Source organism: Sus scrofa, chromosome 9 (genome assembly GCF_000003025.6).
Source record: "Sus scrofa isolate TJ Tabasco breed Duroc chromosome 9, Sscrofa11.1, whole genome shotgun sequence".
NCBI classification, from domain to species: Eukaryota; Metazoa; Chordata; class Mammalia; order Artiodactyla; family Suidae; genus Sus; species Sus scrofa.
The window spans coordinates 92,795,596-92,814,314 of record NC_010451.4 but is presented as its reverse complement, the minus strand read 5'-3'; the positions used below and the strand labels follow the sequence as shown (position 1 = coordinate 92,814,314).

The following is an 18,719-nucleotide window of genomic DNA, read 5'->3' as shown; positions in this document are numbered from 1 at the left end:
GCTCAACATTATGTTTGTGAGATTCACCCTTTTTGTTGCACATAGCTGTAGTTTAATTTTCATTGCTGTATTTTTTTCCATTACGTAAATATGCCACAATTTACCCACTCTACCTAATGGACATTGGAGTTGTTTTTACTTTTTGATTGTTACTAATCAAATATTCATGAATATGTATTTTGGTGACTATAGGTACATATTTCTGTCAGATATGTGTGTAGGTGTGGAGTTCCTGGGTCACATGGCATGCATATGTTCAGCTTCAATGGATACAACAGTTTTCCAAAGGCATTGTATCAGTGAGCAGTGTATAGTTGACCCTAGAACAATTCGGGGGTTAAGAGAGCTGACCCTCGGTGTAGTCAAAAATCTGCATGTAACCACAGTGGCCCCTCTGTATCTGCAGTTCTGCATCCTCAGATTCAACCAACCAGTGATTGTGTAATACTGTGTATTTAGTGAAAAAAATCTGCATATATATGGGCCTGTGCAGTTCAAACCTATGTTGCTCAGGGGTCAACTGTGTAAGAATTCCAGTTGCTCCATATCCTCACCAACCACTTGAAATTTTTCTGTCTTCACTTTTGCTCTTCTAATGTGTTTGATGGGGTGTCACATGGTGGATTGAGGTAATTTGTATTTTCAGATGTCTACTGATGTTAAGCACCTTTCCATAAATCTGTTGGCCATTTGGAGGTGTTTTGTGAAATGCAAATTCAAGTCATTTATCACTAGGGATGTCTGACTGATGAGTAGGTTTCTGTACATTTGTATACAGAATATACGTAATGCAAATATTTTTTCCCATTTGGTGTCTTGATTTATCATTCTCTTTGTAGTATATTTTGATGATTAGAAGTTCATGATTGAAAACTAGTTGATAAATGTTTTTCATGGTTAGTGTTTATTATGACTTGCTTATGAAACTGGTCTTCTCCAAAGTAATGAAAATATTCTTCTGTTTTCTTTTTCTCCTCTGCACCCACAGCACATGGAAGTCCCCAGGCTAGGAGTCTAATCAGAGCTACAGATAGTGGCCTATGAAACAGCCACAGCAATGCCAGATCCAAGCTGCATCTGCAGCTTACACTGCTGTTCACAGCAGTGTGATTCTTTGTGTGTGTGTGTCTTTTTTTTTTTTTTTTTTTTTTTTTTGCCATTTCCTAGGCCCCTCCTGCAGCATCTGGAGGTTCCCAGGCTAGGGGCTGAATTGGAGCTGTAGCCACCAGCCTACGCCAGAGCCACAGCAACTCGGGATGCGAGCCGCGTCTGCAGCCTACACCGGCCGGCTCACAGCAACGCCGGATCCTTAACCCACTGAGCAAGGCCAGGGATCGAACCCGAAACCTCATGGTTCCTAGTCGGATTCGTTAATCACTGAGCCACGACGGGAACTCCAAGTGATTCTTAACCCTCTGAGGGGGGCCAGGGATTGCACCTGCATCCTCATAGAGGGAGCTTTGGGTTCTTAATCCTTTGAGCCACAATATGGACTCAGCCAGAAAGCTTTTATAACCCTTAGGGCACTCCCAGGAGTGGCTCTCTTCTTTCCAAGTTTCCCAAGAAATCTTGCGTCATGGCACCTATACACATCACTAAACTCATTTCTTGTCTCCTTAAAATGTGAGCTCTTTGTCTTGTCATTGGTATTCCTAGTATTCTAGTCTGTAGGCACTTTAAGAAAATTGCTGAGAGAGGAAAGAATACAAAACAGAACTTGCTTTTCATGTGAGAGAATTGGTGGCCTTGAAGAGCAAGAAACATAGGAAGTGAAGTCAACCAACCTTTTTTTTTTTTTTTTTTTTTCACTTTTTAGGGCTGAGCCCTCTGCATATGGAAGTTCCCAGTCTAGGGGTCTAATCCAAGCTATAGCTGCTGAGCTGTGCCACAACCACAGCAGCTCAGAATCCAAGCCACGTCTGTGACCTATACCACAGCTCACAGTGATTCTGGATCCTTAACCCACTGAGTGAGGCCAGGGATCAAACCCATATCCTCATGGATCCTAGTCCTGTTTGTTAACTGCTGAACCACAAAGGGAACTCCCTCAACATTTTTTTATTTTTATTTTTATTTTTTGCTATATTCCATCCATTGAGTATTGCCCTAAATACCTTATTATATTTAGTGATCAAGTAATCCAGTGAGGTGCCTACTGAAATCCCTTAACTTCCAACAAGGAAATAAGGGCTTATAGAAAATAAGTAACTTGCCCAAAGACTTATCTGTGTAACAAATAGGCAGCCAGAACAGAAACCCAGGTTTTCTGACTGGGGAATCTTGGGATTTCATGCAACAAGAAACAGTCAGTGAGAGGGGAAAACATTTAACTGTAGCTGCCCACTGGAGAAAGCAAAAATGTTCAGTTTCTAGTTCAAAGGTCCGTTTCCCTTATGACCAAAACTGGCTTTTTTAAGAGTCCAAGTGAAAATATTTCATCATGTATCTTTGCCTCTTGCACATATCTGTAAGCATTCTTGCTTTTCTCTTTGCTATTCTGATTTCCCCAACTCCAAGGGCAGAGGTCTTTCACCTTGCTGTTAGCAGTTGTACGTAGGACAAAGGACTACTGTTACTGAAGATGCTCCTAAAAAAAATTTTTTTTTTTTTGTCTTTTCTAGGGCTGTACTCACAGCATATGGAGGTTCCCAGGCTAGGGGTCCAATCAGAGCTGTAGCTGCCGGCCTACACCACAGCCACAGCAACGCAGGATCTGAGCCATGTTTGCGACCTACACCACAGCTCACTGCAAAGCCAGATCCCTAAACCATTGAGCGAGGACAGGGATCAAACCCACAACCTCATGGTTCCTAGTCGGATTCATTAACCACTGAGCCATGACGGGAACTCCTAATCTTTCTTTAAGAGCAGCAAATGTTTTGTTTTTTCATTTAACAAACATTTTTATTGGAAGCTCATGGTTTTTTTTTTAAGGGCCGCACCTGCAACATGGTAAGTTCCCAGGCTGAGCTGCACCTGCCAGCCTATACCACAGCAACAGCAATGCCAGATCCAAGCCGAGTCTGCAACCTACATCTGAGCTCACAGCAACGCTGGATCTTTAACCCAGCAAGTGGGGCCAGGGAGTGACCCTCAACTTCATGGATACTAGTTGGGTACTCAACCCACTGAGTCACAACGGGAACTCCCTTTACTGAGGAGTTTCAATGTGCAAAGTATGGCTGGAAGTGTTGGAGTACATTGGTGAACCAGATGCCCACCAAGATATTATAGCCTAGGAGATATTGGTGAAGATCAAGAGTTAGGGAAGTGAAAGTCCTTTATAGGCTCTGCACCTAGAATTACTACTCATTCTAGTTATCAGTTGTTTTAAAATAATGGTTTCTATGATCCCTTATAGTTCTATAGATTGATGGGGCTCCATTGGGTGGTTCTCACTGCATGAGGTGCAGTTAGATGCTGGCTGGGGCTGCAGTCATCTGAAGATCTTACTGGGCTGGAAGTCTAAGATTCCCACACACTCACTGGTACTTGATACTGGCTGTGGGCACGGGGGCTCTGCTGGGTCAAGGCATGTGGCCTCCCCATGTACCTTGAGCTACTGCTTATGGCATGGTGGCTGAGTTCTGAGAGGGAGGGGTAATCATAGTTGAGGATCTGGTCCTCAGCCTAAAGCACCCCCAAGCTCCATTTTGTCAGGCAGGGCTCCCAGACAAAGGGGGGGGCACAGCCCCATGCCACTCTCTGCCTTGCTCAGCCAGCTCCAACCACAACATCCTTCTCTTTATCCTTCAACATGCTTTTGAACAGGGGGTTTCCTCTACCTGAAATGCTGTCCCTTCATCCCTATGGCAGGTCTGACCCCTACTCACATTACTTCCGGGGTAATTCCTCATTTTTCAGATTCTAGCCCAAATGATTACCACTTCAAGGGCAGTAAATATTTAAGTTTCACCATCAGGTTCTCCTATTTCTTTTTTAGCCTTTTGTTGTTAAATAATTATAGACTCACAGAAGTTGCAATAATTGTGCAATACTATTACCAAACTATGCTAATTTCTTTTTTCTCCAATTTTATACATTGCCACATTTATTTTTACTTTAATTTTTTATTAACGTATAGTTGACTTACCAATAAATTTTTTAAAAACGTTTTTTCTTTTACTAATAATGGACACAGTTTGCATAAGGCTTTCCCTTTTATTTGCTAGAATGGGTAATGCTGGGTCACAGGTCTTATGGTAATGATGGGTTCACCTATTTTTTATGTAAAACTATATAGTCTTAGATAAGAATACTCTTCATATAGCTTACATTAACATGTGACTTTTTTTTCCTCCTTTTTCTTTTTTTTGGGGGTTTGGGGGAGTGTGCTACAATGGTGGCATGTGGAAGTTCCCTGGCCAGGGATGAAATTCATGTTGCAGTTTTGGCAATGCCAGATCCTTCTCCTGCTGTGCCACACAGGAACTTCCCAGGAGTTAATTTTTGATAAAACAAAACTGACCCAGATGAAGGTACATACTAGGTACAAAAAAAATTTGGCAAAAGAACAGACACTTAATGAACCTCCAGTGTAACCTAAGAACTTTGCCAGACAGAAGAACAAAGTGACAAAGTGATGCAAAGAGTCCTTTTGTCAAAATGTTCATTAGAAGAAAGCATCTGAAATGGAGATGAGTAAGAAAAATGAATCAAAAGACTTCTTATTATTGAGACCTAGGAACAAAGGTCCCTGCTTTGTGTGTCAGGAAACAGATAGAAACGCATTTGGGCCTAAATTCAGAAGTTGATTCTGGTGGACAAGTCACCATTATTGTTTAGAGTTGGCTAGAGCTGAGTAATCCTAGGATGAACCTAGGAAAATAACAAAGTTGAACTTAGGCAGACAGCACACAGTGGTACCCATCTGTTTTTAGTTAGTACCCAAGGGCCACACTTCTAAACACCTTCTATTCTGATGTCACCTTCAAGCCCATGAACAAATCACCTTCCTCCTAAGAGAGCTCCTCATCTCCATCAATGTCACAGCACTTTCCTAGCCAGTTTTTCCCTCCTCCACCTTTCAAAGCTACACTATGAATGTTTCTTATAGCTACCCACTCTTCTCTGTTCTCACTATCCCATCTCAGAGCTTCATTACCATATTTAAAAAAAAAGGTAAGATAAAAGGGTCTTGTGTAGCTTCCCTGATTTGAGGCTACTATAACCAGTTACCACAAATTTGGTGGCTTAACATTATAAAAAACAGTGTGGAGGTTACTCAAAATTTCAAAATAGAACTATCATGTGATCCAGCAATTCCACTTCTGGGTATTTATATGAAGGAAACAAAATCAGCACTACCTGTTCACTACAAGGTTATTCACAATAACCAAGATATGGAAACAATCTAAGTACCATCAAAGAATGAATGGAAAAAGGATATGTTGTATACAAGTTTCCATTGTGGCTCAGAGGGATAAGAACCTGGCATTAGTATCCTTGAGGATGGGAGTTTGATCCCTGGCCTCTCTCAGTGGGTTAAGTATCCAGTGTTGCCACAAGCTGTGATGTAGGTCACACATGTGGCTTGGAATCGGCATTGCTGTGGTTGTGGTGTAGGCTGGCAGCTACAACTCAGATTTGAACCTTAGCCCAGGAATTTCCATATGCCACAGATGCTGCAGCAAAAAGAAAAAAATAAGAAAAAATATGTGGTATTTACATACAATGGGATATTGTTCAGCCATCCAAAGAATGAAATCCTGCCATTTGTGGCAGTGTGGATGGACCTGGAAGGCATTATGCTAAGTGAAAAAAGCCAGGCAGAGAAAGACATATTTTTTGGTAGAATCTCTAGGATTTTTATATATGATTGTGTCATCTGCAAAGGTAGTTTTTCTTTCCTTCTGATTTGGATGCTTTTTTACTTCATTCTTTTTGTCTAATTGCTCTGGTGAGAATGCCCAGTATTATGCTGACTACGAGTCTGGAGTAGGGACTCTTATCTTGTTCCTGATCTTAGAGGAAAAGCTTTCAACGTTTTGACAATGAGTATGATGTTAGCTGTAGGCTTACAATATTTGGCTGTTATTGTGTTAGGATATGTTCCCTCTATAACTAATTTGTTGAGGGTTTTCATCTTGAAAGGATGTTGTACACTGTCAAATTCTTTTCTGCATCTATTTAGATGATCTAATTTTTCATTTTATTAATTTTATTTAATAAAATTTATTAATAAATGGATTGGTTTGCATATGTTGAACTATCCTGGTATCCCAGGGATAAAACCCCCCTTGATCATGCTGTATGATCCTTGTAATGTGCTGTTTAATTCACTCTGGTAGTATTTTTTTGAGAATTTTTTCATCAATATTCATCAAAGATATGGGTCTGTAGTTTTCTTACAATGTTCTTATACAGCTTCAGGACAATGCTGGCCTCATTAAATGAAAGTGTTCTGTCCCCTTCAGTTTTTTTGGAAGAGTCTGAGGATTGGTGTCACTTCTTTAAATACTTGGTAGAATTCACCAGTGAAACCATCTGGTCCTGGGTTTCTCTTTGTCGTGAGGTTCTGGATTACCGATTTAATCTTACTCATTACTGGTTTATTCAGACTTTTTATTTGTTCATGATTCGGTCTTGCTATGGTATGTTTCTAGGAATTTGTCAGTTTATTGCAGGTTATCCAATTTGTTGGTGTATAACTGTTTATAGTCTCTTATAAACCTTTCTATTTCTGTGGCATCAGTTGTAATTTCTCCTCTTTGATTTTTTTTTTTTTTTTTTTTGGCTTTTAAAGCCGCTCCTGAGGCACATGGACATTGCCAGGCTAGGGGTCAAATCAGAGCTGTAGCTGTTGGCCACAGCAGCGCAGGATCCAAGCCACATTTGTGACCTACAGTACCACTCATGGCAGTGCCAAGTATTTAACCCACTGAGCGAGGCCAGGGATCGAACTCGCATTCTCATGGATACTAGTCAGGTTCGTTAACCACTGAGCCACACTGATAACTCCTCTTCTTTGATTTCTGAGTTTGAGTCTTCTCTGTTTTTCTTTCTAGCTAAAGTTTTGGCAATTTTGCTTACCTTTTCAAAAAGAAACCCCAAAAAACAAAGTTCCTGTTTTCATTGTTCTTTCTATTGTTTTTCTGGTCTCTGTTTTTTTTTGTTTCTGTTCTGATCTTCATTATTTCTTTCTGATGCTAACTTTGGTCTTAGTTTTCCTTTCTCTAGTTTCTTGAGATATAAAGTTAACTTGTTTGAAGTCTTTCTTGTTTCTCAATGTAGGCATTTATCTCCATAAACTTCCCTCCTAGAACATCTTTTGCCACATCTCATGGAGTTTGATATGTTGTGTTTCCATCCTCATTTGTTTCAAGACACATAAGCTTCCCCTTTGATTTCTTAACCCATTGGTTATTCAGGAGTGTGTTAATTTCCATATTATTGAGAATTTTCCAGCTTTCTTTCTGTTATTGGTTACAGGTTTCTATCATTGTTCTTGGAAAAGATACATGGTATCATTTCAATCTTCTTAAATTTACTAATACTTGTTTTGTGACCTATCATATGATCTGCCCTGGAGAATTTTACATGTGTACTTAGGAAGACTATATTCTGCTGCTATTGAATGGACTCTTCTCTCCACTTCTGTTAATCCATTTGGCGTAAAGTATAGTTAAAATTCTACCTTTCTTTGTTAACTTTGTGTCTGGCTGATTTATTTATTGTTGAAAGTCCCCTACAATTATAGTATTATTGTTTATTTCTCACTTCAAATCTCTTAGTATTTACTTAATATATTTAGTTGCTTCAATGTTGGGTGCATATATTTTCCCAGCGTGATATCTTCTTGTTGAATTGACCCCCCACATCATTGTATAATGACCTTCTTTGTCTCTTGTTATCGTTTTTGGCTTTAAGTTGATTTTGTTTGATATAAGTATAGCTAGCTCTGATGTCTTTTGGTTTCTACTTGCATGGAATATCTTTTTCTCTCCCTTCCCATTGGGCCTGTGTGTGTCCTTAAAGTGAGTCTCTTGTAGGCAGCATATAGTTGGGTCTTGTTTTGTTCACCATCCAGCCACTCTGCGTCTTTCAATTGGAGATTTTAATCAATTTTTATCCTTATAGTAATTATTAATAGATAAAGACTGACTACTGCTGTCTTATTCATTGCTTTCTGGCTATTTTGTAGTTCACTTATTCCTTACTTTCTCTCTCACTGCCTTCCTTTATAAATTGATTATTTTCCATAATGACATCCTTTGATTCCTCTCTCCTTATCTTTTGTGAATCTACTGTAGGTTTTTGCTTTGTGGTTATTCTGAGGCTTACATAAATCATCTTACAGATATAATGGTTTATTTTATATTCATAACAACTTGAATATAAAACCTCTAACCTTTTACTCCCCCTTTTATGTTTTTGATATCATAATTTCTTTTGTATTCTGTGTATTAATACATTGTAGCTATAGTTATTAATACTCTTGTCCTTTAATCTTTATAGTGCCCTATAGCATTTAATTTATTTTTATTTATTTGTTTATTTTTTTCTTTTTAGGTCTGCACCCTGGGCATATGGAAGTTCCCAGGCTAGGGACTATATTGGAGCTGTAGCCACAGTCTTCGCCACAGCCACAACAACATCAGATCCAAGCCGAGTCTGCAACCTACACTGCAAGTAATGACAACACTGGATCCTTAACCCACTGAGCAAGGCCAGCTATCAAATCCTTGCTTGGTGTCCTCATTGATACTAGTCAGGTTCATTACCTCTGAGCCACAATGGGAACTCCCTGTCCTGTAACATTTAATACAGCACCATACTATGGCATCAGAGTATTCTCATTTTGACTGTACACTTAGCTTTACTATACATTTTTCATATATTGTCATGTTACTAATTAGCATCATTTCATTTTTGCTTGAAGAACTCCTTTCAGCATTTCTTGTAAGGTAGGTCTAGTGGTGATGAATTCCGTCAGCTTTTGTTTGTCCGGGAAAGTCTTTCTCCTTCCTTCATTTCTGATGGACAGCTTTGCTGGACAGAGTATTCTTTTGTTTGTTTGTTTTCTTTTTAGGGCCACACCCATGGCATATGGAAGTTCCCAGGCTAGTGGTCGATTTGGAGCTGTAGCCCTTGGCCTACACCACAGCCACAGCAATCTGGGATCTGAGCCATGTCTGCAACCTACACCACAGCACATGGCAGTGCCAGATCCCCAACCTACTGAGCAAGGCCAGGGATCGAACCTGCCTCCTCATGGATTCTAGTCAGATTCATTTCCACTGTACCACGAAGGGAACTCCCTTGGACAGAATAGTCTTGATTGGGAGGGTTTTTTTCTTTCCACACTTCTGGCCTGCAAGGTTTCTGCTGAGAAATCCAGTGATAGCATTATGGGGGTTCTCTTGAAAGTTAAAAATTCTTTTTCTCTCTTGAAGCTTTTAAGATTCTTTGTTTTAAAATTTGACAGTTTTATTATAATGTGCATTGGAGATGCTCTCTCTTAAGTTGATTTTATTGGGTGACCTACAAGCTTAATGAACTTAAAGATCTAATCTTTCCCCACATTTTACAAATTCTCAGCCACTATTTCTTTAAATAAGCTTTCTGTCCTTTCTTCTCCTTCCAGAATGCCAATAATACACAAATTCATTCTTTGGACAGTATTCCATAAATCACATGGGCTTTCTTCACTCTTTTCCATTCTCTCTTCTTCGTTCAATTACCTTGACTGGGTAATTTCAAAGTTCTTGCTTTTCATCTTGTGACTTATTCTGCTCCTGAGTCTCTTGATTATTCTTTTCATTTCATTGACTGTATTCTTTAGCTTCAGAATTTGGTTCCTTTTAATATTTTCTATCCCTGTTAAATTTCTCATTTTGTTTTGTATTGTTTATCTGATTTTGTTGAATTGTTTTTCTGTGTTGGCTTGTAACTCATTGAGTTTTTTAAAAACTATTTTTGATCTCTTTTTCAGGTACATCACGGATCTTCATGTCTTGGGTTGGTTACTGGAAGATTGTGACCCTTTGGTGGTGTCATGTTTCCTTGATTTTTCATGTTCCTTGAAGTTTTCCATTGCTGTCTTCCCTTCTGAAGTCACCCCTTCCCATCTTTATTAACTGGCTTTAGGACAGAAGTATCTGCCATCAGCTCTGCTAGTGATTCCAAGGCTTTCTCAGACCTTCTCTGGATACAGGTGATCCACACCTCCTGCTCCCTCTTGTGGTAGAATTCTTAAGCTTATATGCCTTCTCTTGATCCTGCAATGAACCAGGCCATGTATTGGCTGCTTTCCTTTTGTTTTGTCAAAGGTGGTGCTAAAGCTCAAGTTCATGGTCTCTCCCTGACGCACAGATTCAGACCAGCCTTCTGTATGCGCTCACTAGCCATCTTCCAGATCTTGCTCTTGCCACTGCTACTGGGAGTACACACAGAGGGCTGGCGACAGGGGCAGGGGATGTGTGGGGATGAGGCATACTGAGCATTGCGAATGCCCATGGGCCAGCTAGAGGGATCTGCAGGTGAGGCATTCCCAAAAGCTTGAGGGCAAGCTTCTTGAATGTCGTTAGAAGGATCTGTGTCCCTTTAATGCTCTCACCGAGAGCTATCTGCCATTCTCCATCTCTTCCTACCTCCCAGTCATGTAGCTCATATTCAATACTGTGGATGGGGAGAGAGAAATGAGCTTCTTTGGCATCCTCCCACACAGATAGGGAAGCCAGGTGTCAGTCACAAGCTCTCACTTCACCAGGAAGCAATCACAGGATGAAATCTCTCTTGGCCCTAAGCTGTGTCACCTTGGCGTAAGAATGGTGTATCTCAGGTCAAACTGTTCCTCACACCCTCCCAATGCATCCAAACTTGTAGGTTTTTGCTGTACAGTTATCCTAGAAATTTTCTTCTGGAAACCTGGACTTGTACAAAGGCTCTCTGATGGGTAGGTGATTTTCTGAGATAGTATTTTCCAGGGCCTCCTGGACCAAGGCCGACCCACAGAGAAGCAAAACTCTTCTCAGGTCCCTTGGCATGTGGTACTGGGCCCTCCAGCTCCCTAAAAGGTTCCTTTGTCTATGGTTGCATTCCAAACCACAGTTCTTGAGGCAGAACAAGGGATGTCTCATTCTGCCATGAAGCTGGTGTTACTCCTCAAATGTTTGTTGCTTTTAATCTGCATTTTTTTGAGAGTGCGTGTTTTCCTTATTATGTGTTTCTTCTTTGGGCATTACTGTGTTGCGGAAACCGCAAAAACTGTGGCAATGGAAGGAGACAAACAGCATTCGGAGATATGGAAAAGCAAGGTTTATTCAGCACCGGTGCGGGCTCAGAGGAGTCACGTCCAGAGTCTGAGCACCAGGTCTTTGTTCTCAGTAACTTTTATACACTATAAGGTCTTGATTTTCCCATGTAAGCATCCCAGACCTCCCCCATCCCCAAGCAGACAGTGTTCCTCCCTAAGAAACTGAGCAAGCAAGGTTACAGAAGCAGAACTTATAAGCAATGCTGGGTACCTGATTAGCAGGGCTGCTGGCTTGGACAGAGAGCGCACAGTTGTTAAATTATTACAAGAAGGGTGGCATAGTGATGAGCACAGCTGGAAAGGCTTGTAGCTGCCTTCTTAGTCAAGGGGGGGGGTTGTTCTTTAGTTAAAACTCCATTTCAACTGGACCATGTCCTTTGTCTATTTTTCCTTGGAGGTCATGATATTTTTTTCCTTTTAAATTTCTTTATATATTAAGGATACCAACTGTTTATAATAAACACAACAAATACTTCTCCCAGTCTGTGACTTTCAATAATGTTTATAGTGCTTTTTGGCTTGTCTTTTTGTAGTCACAGTATTATTTTTTGATGCCATTTTCCTTTTTCATCATGTTTTCCTGATGATGTATTTAAACTTATGGCACATTTTAAACATCTGCCACCAGAGGGATCAACTTTGTAAGACACCACGTTCTGGGGAAAGTGATTCATTATCACAACAGAAAAATAACTATATTTTTTAAAGTGCAAAAAAATATTAAAATCCTATAAGGGCCTCTTATAAGAGCAATGCAAAATAGTCAATATACATCAGGGTATATGCTTCATAAATGCCCATCCTGTCTTACCTCTGCCCCTAAAATCTTGTATTGATCTGTGTAGTTGGTTTGATAGCTGGCAAAATGTGAAATGGAAGAATCAGCAGGATCTAGTCCAAGAAGAATGAAACCAGATGGTTTTGTAGGACCCAATATGAAAAGGCATGTATCATAGGGATTATTATACTGTTTAAGCATTCCCACAAAAATTAATGTGTTTGGAGTTCCCATTAATGTGTTTGGAGTTCTCAGCAATAACGAACCTGACTGGTATCCATGAGGATGCAGGTTTAATCCATGGCCTCACTCAGTGGATTGAAGATCTGGCTTTGCAGTGAATTGTGGTATAGGTCGCAGATGCAGCTGGGATCTGGCATTGCTATGGTGTGTGCGTGTGGGCCAGCAGGTTCAGCTCCAATTTGATCTCTACTCTGGGAACTTCCATATGTTGCAGTTGTGGCTCTAAAAAGACAAAATAACAGGAGTTTTTAAAGAAGTCTGGTTTTTTGTTGTTGTTGTTATTTGTTTGTTTGTTTTTAGGGCCATGCACAAGGCATATGGAAGTTCCCAGGATAGGGGTCAGATTGGAGCTGTGGCTGCCAACCTACACATACACAGCGACAGCACAGTGACCTATACTGCCCGCAGCTCTTGGCAGTGCCGGATCCTTAAGCCACCAAGTGAAGCCAGGGACCAAACACATGTCCTCATGGATACTAGTTGGGTTCATTACTGCTGAGCCACAATGGAAACATCTAAAGAAGTCTTCTGGTGCAGAAATGATCTTCACTAATCCAAGTGGGAGAGGATATATTCACATGCATTTTAGACAAGATGACTTGAGTCATATAAAAGTTTAGTTTTATTACGGGCACTTTATTCAAACATTCAGTACTTTTTGCTACTTCTATAATCTTTTAGAAGGTAATCAGTTACAGTCTGAAAAAAGAAAATATAAATAAAAATTTACACCTTTAAAAAAATCACTTTTAATTCTATAAATTTTATAATGCAATTAAAGCCGTTATCTTATTCCATTTAGTGATACTTCTTTTTGTTCCTTCAAATTCTATAAAGATTCTAAATTTGGTGGAATGATCTTCAGTGGTAGCAGAAAATGTTAAACAAGTAACTGTACCTAGTTTTTCCAGTGTGTTCACTTTTAAAATTTTTATTAAATGCCATATTTGAAAAAATCTTTATTTTTTTTTCAGGGCCACACCTGTGGCATATGGAAGTTCCCAGGCTAGGGATCCAATCAGAACTTCAGCTGCAGGCCTGTGCCATAGGCACAGCAACACCAGATTCAAGATGAGTCTGCAACCTACATGGCAGCTCACCACAACACTGACTGGATCCTTAACCCACTGAATGAGGTCAAGGATTGAACCCCTATCTTCATGGATAGTAGTCTGGTTCGTTACTGCTGAGCCACAAAGGGAACTCCTAAATACCATATTTTAACACAAATGTTAGACAATTTTAACAACTCATATGGTCACAGTTGATGAACGCTTTGCTCCAGCCTGGACGCTGACCATGGAGAAATAGATGCCTTTCTGTGCCAGTAGCTGCTGGTGTGTGCCATGCTCCCGGACTTTGCCGTTCTGAATCACCACGATCAAGTCTGTGTTCTGGATAGTGGACAGGCGGTGAGCGATCACGATGCAGGTGCAGCCTTCTCTGGCTTTGTCCAGGGCTTCTTGGACAACCTGTTCAATTATCACATAAATTGACTCCAATCATAATAATACTCTCCCTTTAATTCCTCCTCCATCACAATCCTCACAATTCATTTCTGCAACAGTAAGTGCTTCTTGAACAGTAGTGTCAGTGGATATGGATAGATTCTACAAAGCAAGGGTTCTGTCATTTCAGAATACCGAATTCTCGTTTGGATTAATCTCCAGCAGGAGTTATTTCTTCTCAAAGTTATGACAGTAAATACAGCCCATCCAGTCATTTAAAAGCTTCTAGCAGTATGCTGACCATGCAGCCTCCTTCAGGTCTATCCTTACAGTAAATCCAAGAGGCCTGAGCATAGGCCAAACACAGTTTCCCTGAATTTTGATATTTTGAAGATAAAATTCAGAATGCGTGTCTTTCAGATACCAGACTACTAACTTTTTCCTCAAACTGAAAGCAATTGCAAATATTTACCTTAGGGTAGAATCAGCTTATAACACTGCACTGGGCTTCTACTTCTTTATATAGTGACTCAGGAGATGCTACCACTGGAAATGAGACTGTGCCTCCTGAATGCAGCTTCTTAGGTCACTACAAAGTGATCCAGGGCTGTCTTTTGGAGCCCAAGTGCCATTAGACTAATCTGCCTTGCTTCGTCACCATTCTCTTGAAGGATGGCCACAGAAAGTGTAGCGCTCCCCCCCCCGCCCCACAAAGCAACAGTCAACATATCTGGCTGAGTTCTCTTCTCTACTGTGGAAGACAGAAGCATACATTTTTAAGGACAACTAATTCAATTGTGAATGTGTCCAGTTTAAATGCTTACCTTTTCACTTTGTGTATCCAGAGCCGATGTAGCTTCATCCAGAAGCAAAATAAGAGGCTGTCTGACAAGGGCACGAGCTATTGCAATGCGCTGTTTCTGGCCCCCAGAGAGCTGCGTTCCTTTGTCTCCCACTCTGGTGTTATATTTCTGTAAAGAGGGTTTAGTTATTATAAAAAGTAGAACTGGTGAAGTTCTAACCAATTCCATGAACACAAAGTTTATGTTCAGAAGCTAAGAACGGGTGCATAGAGAATTAAACAATAAAAACAAAGCTCTAAATTGCAGAATTGACCTCTTTTCTTGAAAATAGACATTTGGGCATTAAAAGTTATGTTTTAGTGTAAATGAGGCATTTTTTAAAATGTGTGTATGCTTTTAGGGCCACACCCACAGCTATGGAAGTTCCTGGGCTAGTGGTCAAATCAGAGCCGCAGCTCTGCATTCACCAGATCCAAGCGGAGTCTGCGACCTATGCCACAGCTCATGGCAACATGAGATATTTAACCCAATGAGTGAGGCCAGGGAGCGAACCTACATCCTCATCCATAATATGTCTGGTTTTTAACCCACCGAGCCACAATAGGAATTCCCAGAGTTTCAATTTAGAATTCATGATCTATATAGGGTGCCTACTTTTGCTTGCCATTTCTTTCTTTTTTGGGGGGTGTAGCCACAACCACAGCATATGGAGTTTGCAGGCCAGGGAACAAATATGAGCCAAAGCTGGGACTTATACTGCACCTGTGGCAATGCTTGATACTTTACCAGTGCATAGGGCTGCAGATTGATCCCAGACCTCTGCAAAGATAAGCCACTGAGCCACAGAAGGAACTCCAGTTTACCTGGTGCTTGTGGCAACCCTAGTTCTTTAGCAGTCATCATAGAGGTCTCCACCTGCAGATGGGAGGGAGGGAGCCGAGGGGAGGTGTCAGCAGATGCCTAGGATAGGCCCGCCCCAGCACTGCAGCTGCCAGGGAGCACCAAAGCATGTCCTATGCACGTGCAGGGGCTGCCAGGCTGCACTGCTACCATATGGATCCTCGTGAGGCAGGTAAAGGCAGGGCTGTAACCCTGAGAGGAGGCAACTAGACCAGCCCCTGCAGTGGGATGTAAATCCTAGTACAAACCACTCCAGGGAAGAAATGGGCCCTGAGACAGAAAATAGGACTTCAAGGATTTTCCATGCCTAGACACTGAGGAAACGAATCACGGTGTCTACAGTGGTGCTGTGTGACAGAGCCCATAGAGTTGGGGTCCTGTGGTAGACTAACACAAGGTGTATATCTAAGCTAGATAACACTTACTCTATTTATCTGTGTTAACCCCTAGCCCAGTGGTTCTCAGACTTCACTTGCATCAGCATCAGCCAGGATGCTAAAACACAGATTGCTAGGAGTTCCCTGGTAGCTGAATGCATTAAGGATCCAACATTGTCACTGCTATGGCTTGGATCACTGCTGTGGCACAGGTTCAGTCCCTGGCCCAGGAAATTGTGCATGCCATGGGCACAGCCAAATAGTAAATAAAACACTGATTGCTAGACCCCTACCTTCAAGTTTCTGATCAGCAGGTGTGGGGTAGGGCCTGGAAATCTGCATTCTCACAGGTTCCCAGGTGATGCCGATGTGCTGATCAGCACCCAGACTTTGGGAACACTGACTTCGTCATTAGTAAAGGGGATTAAAGTTATACACTTAAAATGTTCCAGCCTTGCGAAGGGCCAGTTATCCACAATCAGGCTAGAAGGTTAAAGGAGGGACAAATCCTCTTCCTGGGGCCTATGATGGGGTGACATCAGTTATCCAAATAAGAGCCTCTAGAAAAGCAAATATTGGGAAGGATGAGGCCATAAGGCACTGCCATCCTTCACTTCTCTGCTGGTTTGAGGCTACTGCATTTTATTTTTTAGAGGGCTCTTCCTTAGAGTAGAGAACATAACTAGTAATACTGGGGGCAGGGTGGATAAGTGAGGGCTACATGTACTTCAGAAACACAGGATCTATGAGGAGTTTCCTGGGGGCCCAGCAGGTTAAGGATCTGGCGTGGTCTCTGCTGTGCTGCAGGTTTGATCCCTGGCCCAGGAACTTCCACATGCCATAGGCATGGGGAAAAAAAAAATTGGACCTGTAGGACTCGTGAGAGTGGGAAAGTTCCCATTTATCTAATTTCCAAGGAGGAATTCAGAGGGCATCTGTGGGACCAAAGCCCAGGGAAGGTTTCACTGATCCACCCCAAAAGCAGAACTTGGGGCCCACGAAATGCGCAAGAGGGCAAGAGATGACACAACACCACGGTCACTCCAATGGCTCAGCCATACTCAGAGAGCCTTCCTTCTGGCATGGGTCCTGTTCCCTGGCCTGATCCACAGAGGGAGGCAGAGGGAAGGAAGGAAGGTTGGCAGAGCGATGGGGAGGGAGGGCCACACCTGCTTCTGTGGGCCCTACACTCAGCCTGGGAGGGAAAGGCCTCCCACATGTATGGACTGACATGGGTCAGGCTGCTCCCAGGGAGAGTCAGTCGGTGAGCAGGTACATCGAGTGGGGGCAGGAAGTGTGGCCAGATGCCCGTGTACAGCTGGGTGTGGGTTCTGGTTGCCCATTTCTCTTCACCATTGGGAACCAACCCATGAGAGCCCAGTGACGAGGCTGCCACAGGCTCCTAAGCACCTCATTTGAGAGAGACTTACATCAGGCAGTGTCTCGATGAAGGGGTGGATGTTGGCCTCCTTGGCCGCCTGCACGATCTCCTCCTGAGACACGACCCAGCTGTTGTCCCCACAGGCGATGTTCTCAGCAATGCTGCAGTCAAACAGGATGGGCTCCTGGGACACAATGCCCATGTGTGCTCGGAGCCACTGGACGTTCAGTTCTTTAATCTCCTTGCCGTCAATTAGCTGAAATCAAGCGTTCACAGAGCCACTTCAGGACCAGCACATTCAGAATTCAGCAAAATTAATATTACTATTCCATACATTAAAATTGCCAAGTGAGGAGCTCCCTTTGTGGCCCAGTGGGTTAAGGACCCAAGGTTGTCTCTGTGAGGATACAGGATTGATGCCTGGCCTCGCTCAGTGGGTTAAGGATCCAGAGTTGCCACATGCTGCAGGGTAGGTCATAGAGCTCAAATCAAGTGTTGCCGTGGCTGTGGCATAGGCCAGAAGCTGTAGCTCCAATTTGACCCCTGGCCTGAGAACTTTCATATGTTGCAGTTGTGGCAGTAAAAAAAGAAAAAAAAATTGCCAAGTAATTTTGAGACATTTCTTGTTTTTTAGTTTGGATTGTCAAGTTTCCTTGAATAAGGTCATAATCATAGGCCTTGGGGAACTGTCATGTTTCTTCTATTTTTTGTTTGTTTTTGGCTGTGCCTGCAGCATACAAAAGTTCCTGGGCCAGGGGTTGAACTTGCACCAGTGCTGTGAAAACGAGCCACACCAATAACAATGTCAGATCCTAAACCTCAAGGCCACCAGGGAATTCCTGTGTTTTGTCTGTTTTAACCCTGGTTGCTGACATAGGCCTGTGGTAGGCGTAATAATGATCCCCCTCACCTCAGATATCCATGTTCTCACCCATGAAACCTGTGACTATTGTTCATGTAGCAAGAGGGAATTAAGGTCTACAGTTACTCAGCTGCTGACTTCAAAATAAGGATCCAAGTAGACTCAACATAACCATAAGGGTCCTTAACTCCAGAAGAGGGGGGCAGAAATGTGTATATGGCAGTGGTACAATATGAAAAAGACTTATGAACATTGCTGGTGTTGAAGATGGAGGGAGGGGCCACACGCTATGAGAGGTGAGAGCAAATCCTCCCCTCGAGCCTCCAGAAAGACCTCAGCCCTGCTGACACCTTGACTTTCGCTAACAGAGATCTACTTTAGCTATCTGACCTCTAGAACTTATTATGTTCTTTTACTCCACTGAATATGTTGTGATTGTTCCTGTGTCCGCAGCCACAGGAAGCTAATAAAAATGCATTCTATTTCCTGGGTATAGCCCCGCATCTTGATCCTTATGTATTACTCTTGCACAGGAAAAGTGGCCATGACTACACTGGAAATAACTAACTGCTATGACCACATACTAGGTTTGCAGGTCATGCTTCTGATCTGACCTGTTTGTTAGGATCAGGTTTTTGAGGAATGGAATGCACCCATTTAATGAAACAAG

General features: G+C 42.0%; 2 protein-coding genes across 6 annotated transcripts in view; one reads left to right on the top strand and one right to left on the bottom strand.

Moving 5' to 3' along the window:
• Positions 1-18,719, top strand: part of RUNDC3B (RUN domain containing 3B) — a 297,986-nt gene that overhangs the window by 9,260 nt on the left and 270,007 nt on the right. The window lies entirely within an intron of this gene.
• LOC100522267 (multidrug resistance protein 1-like) overlaps positions 13,373-18,719 on the bottom strand; it is an 84,603-nt gene continuing 79,256 nt past the window's right edge. The window contains 3 exon segments of the mRNA XM_013989589.2: positions 13,373-13,750; positions 14,551-14,697; positions 17,237-17,443. Of these exon segments, the coding sequence (XP_013845043.2) occupies positions 13,529-13,750; positions 14,551-14,697; positions 17,237-17,443 (576 nt within the window). The 3' untranslated portion in view covers positions 13,373-13,528.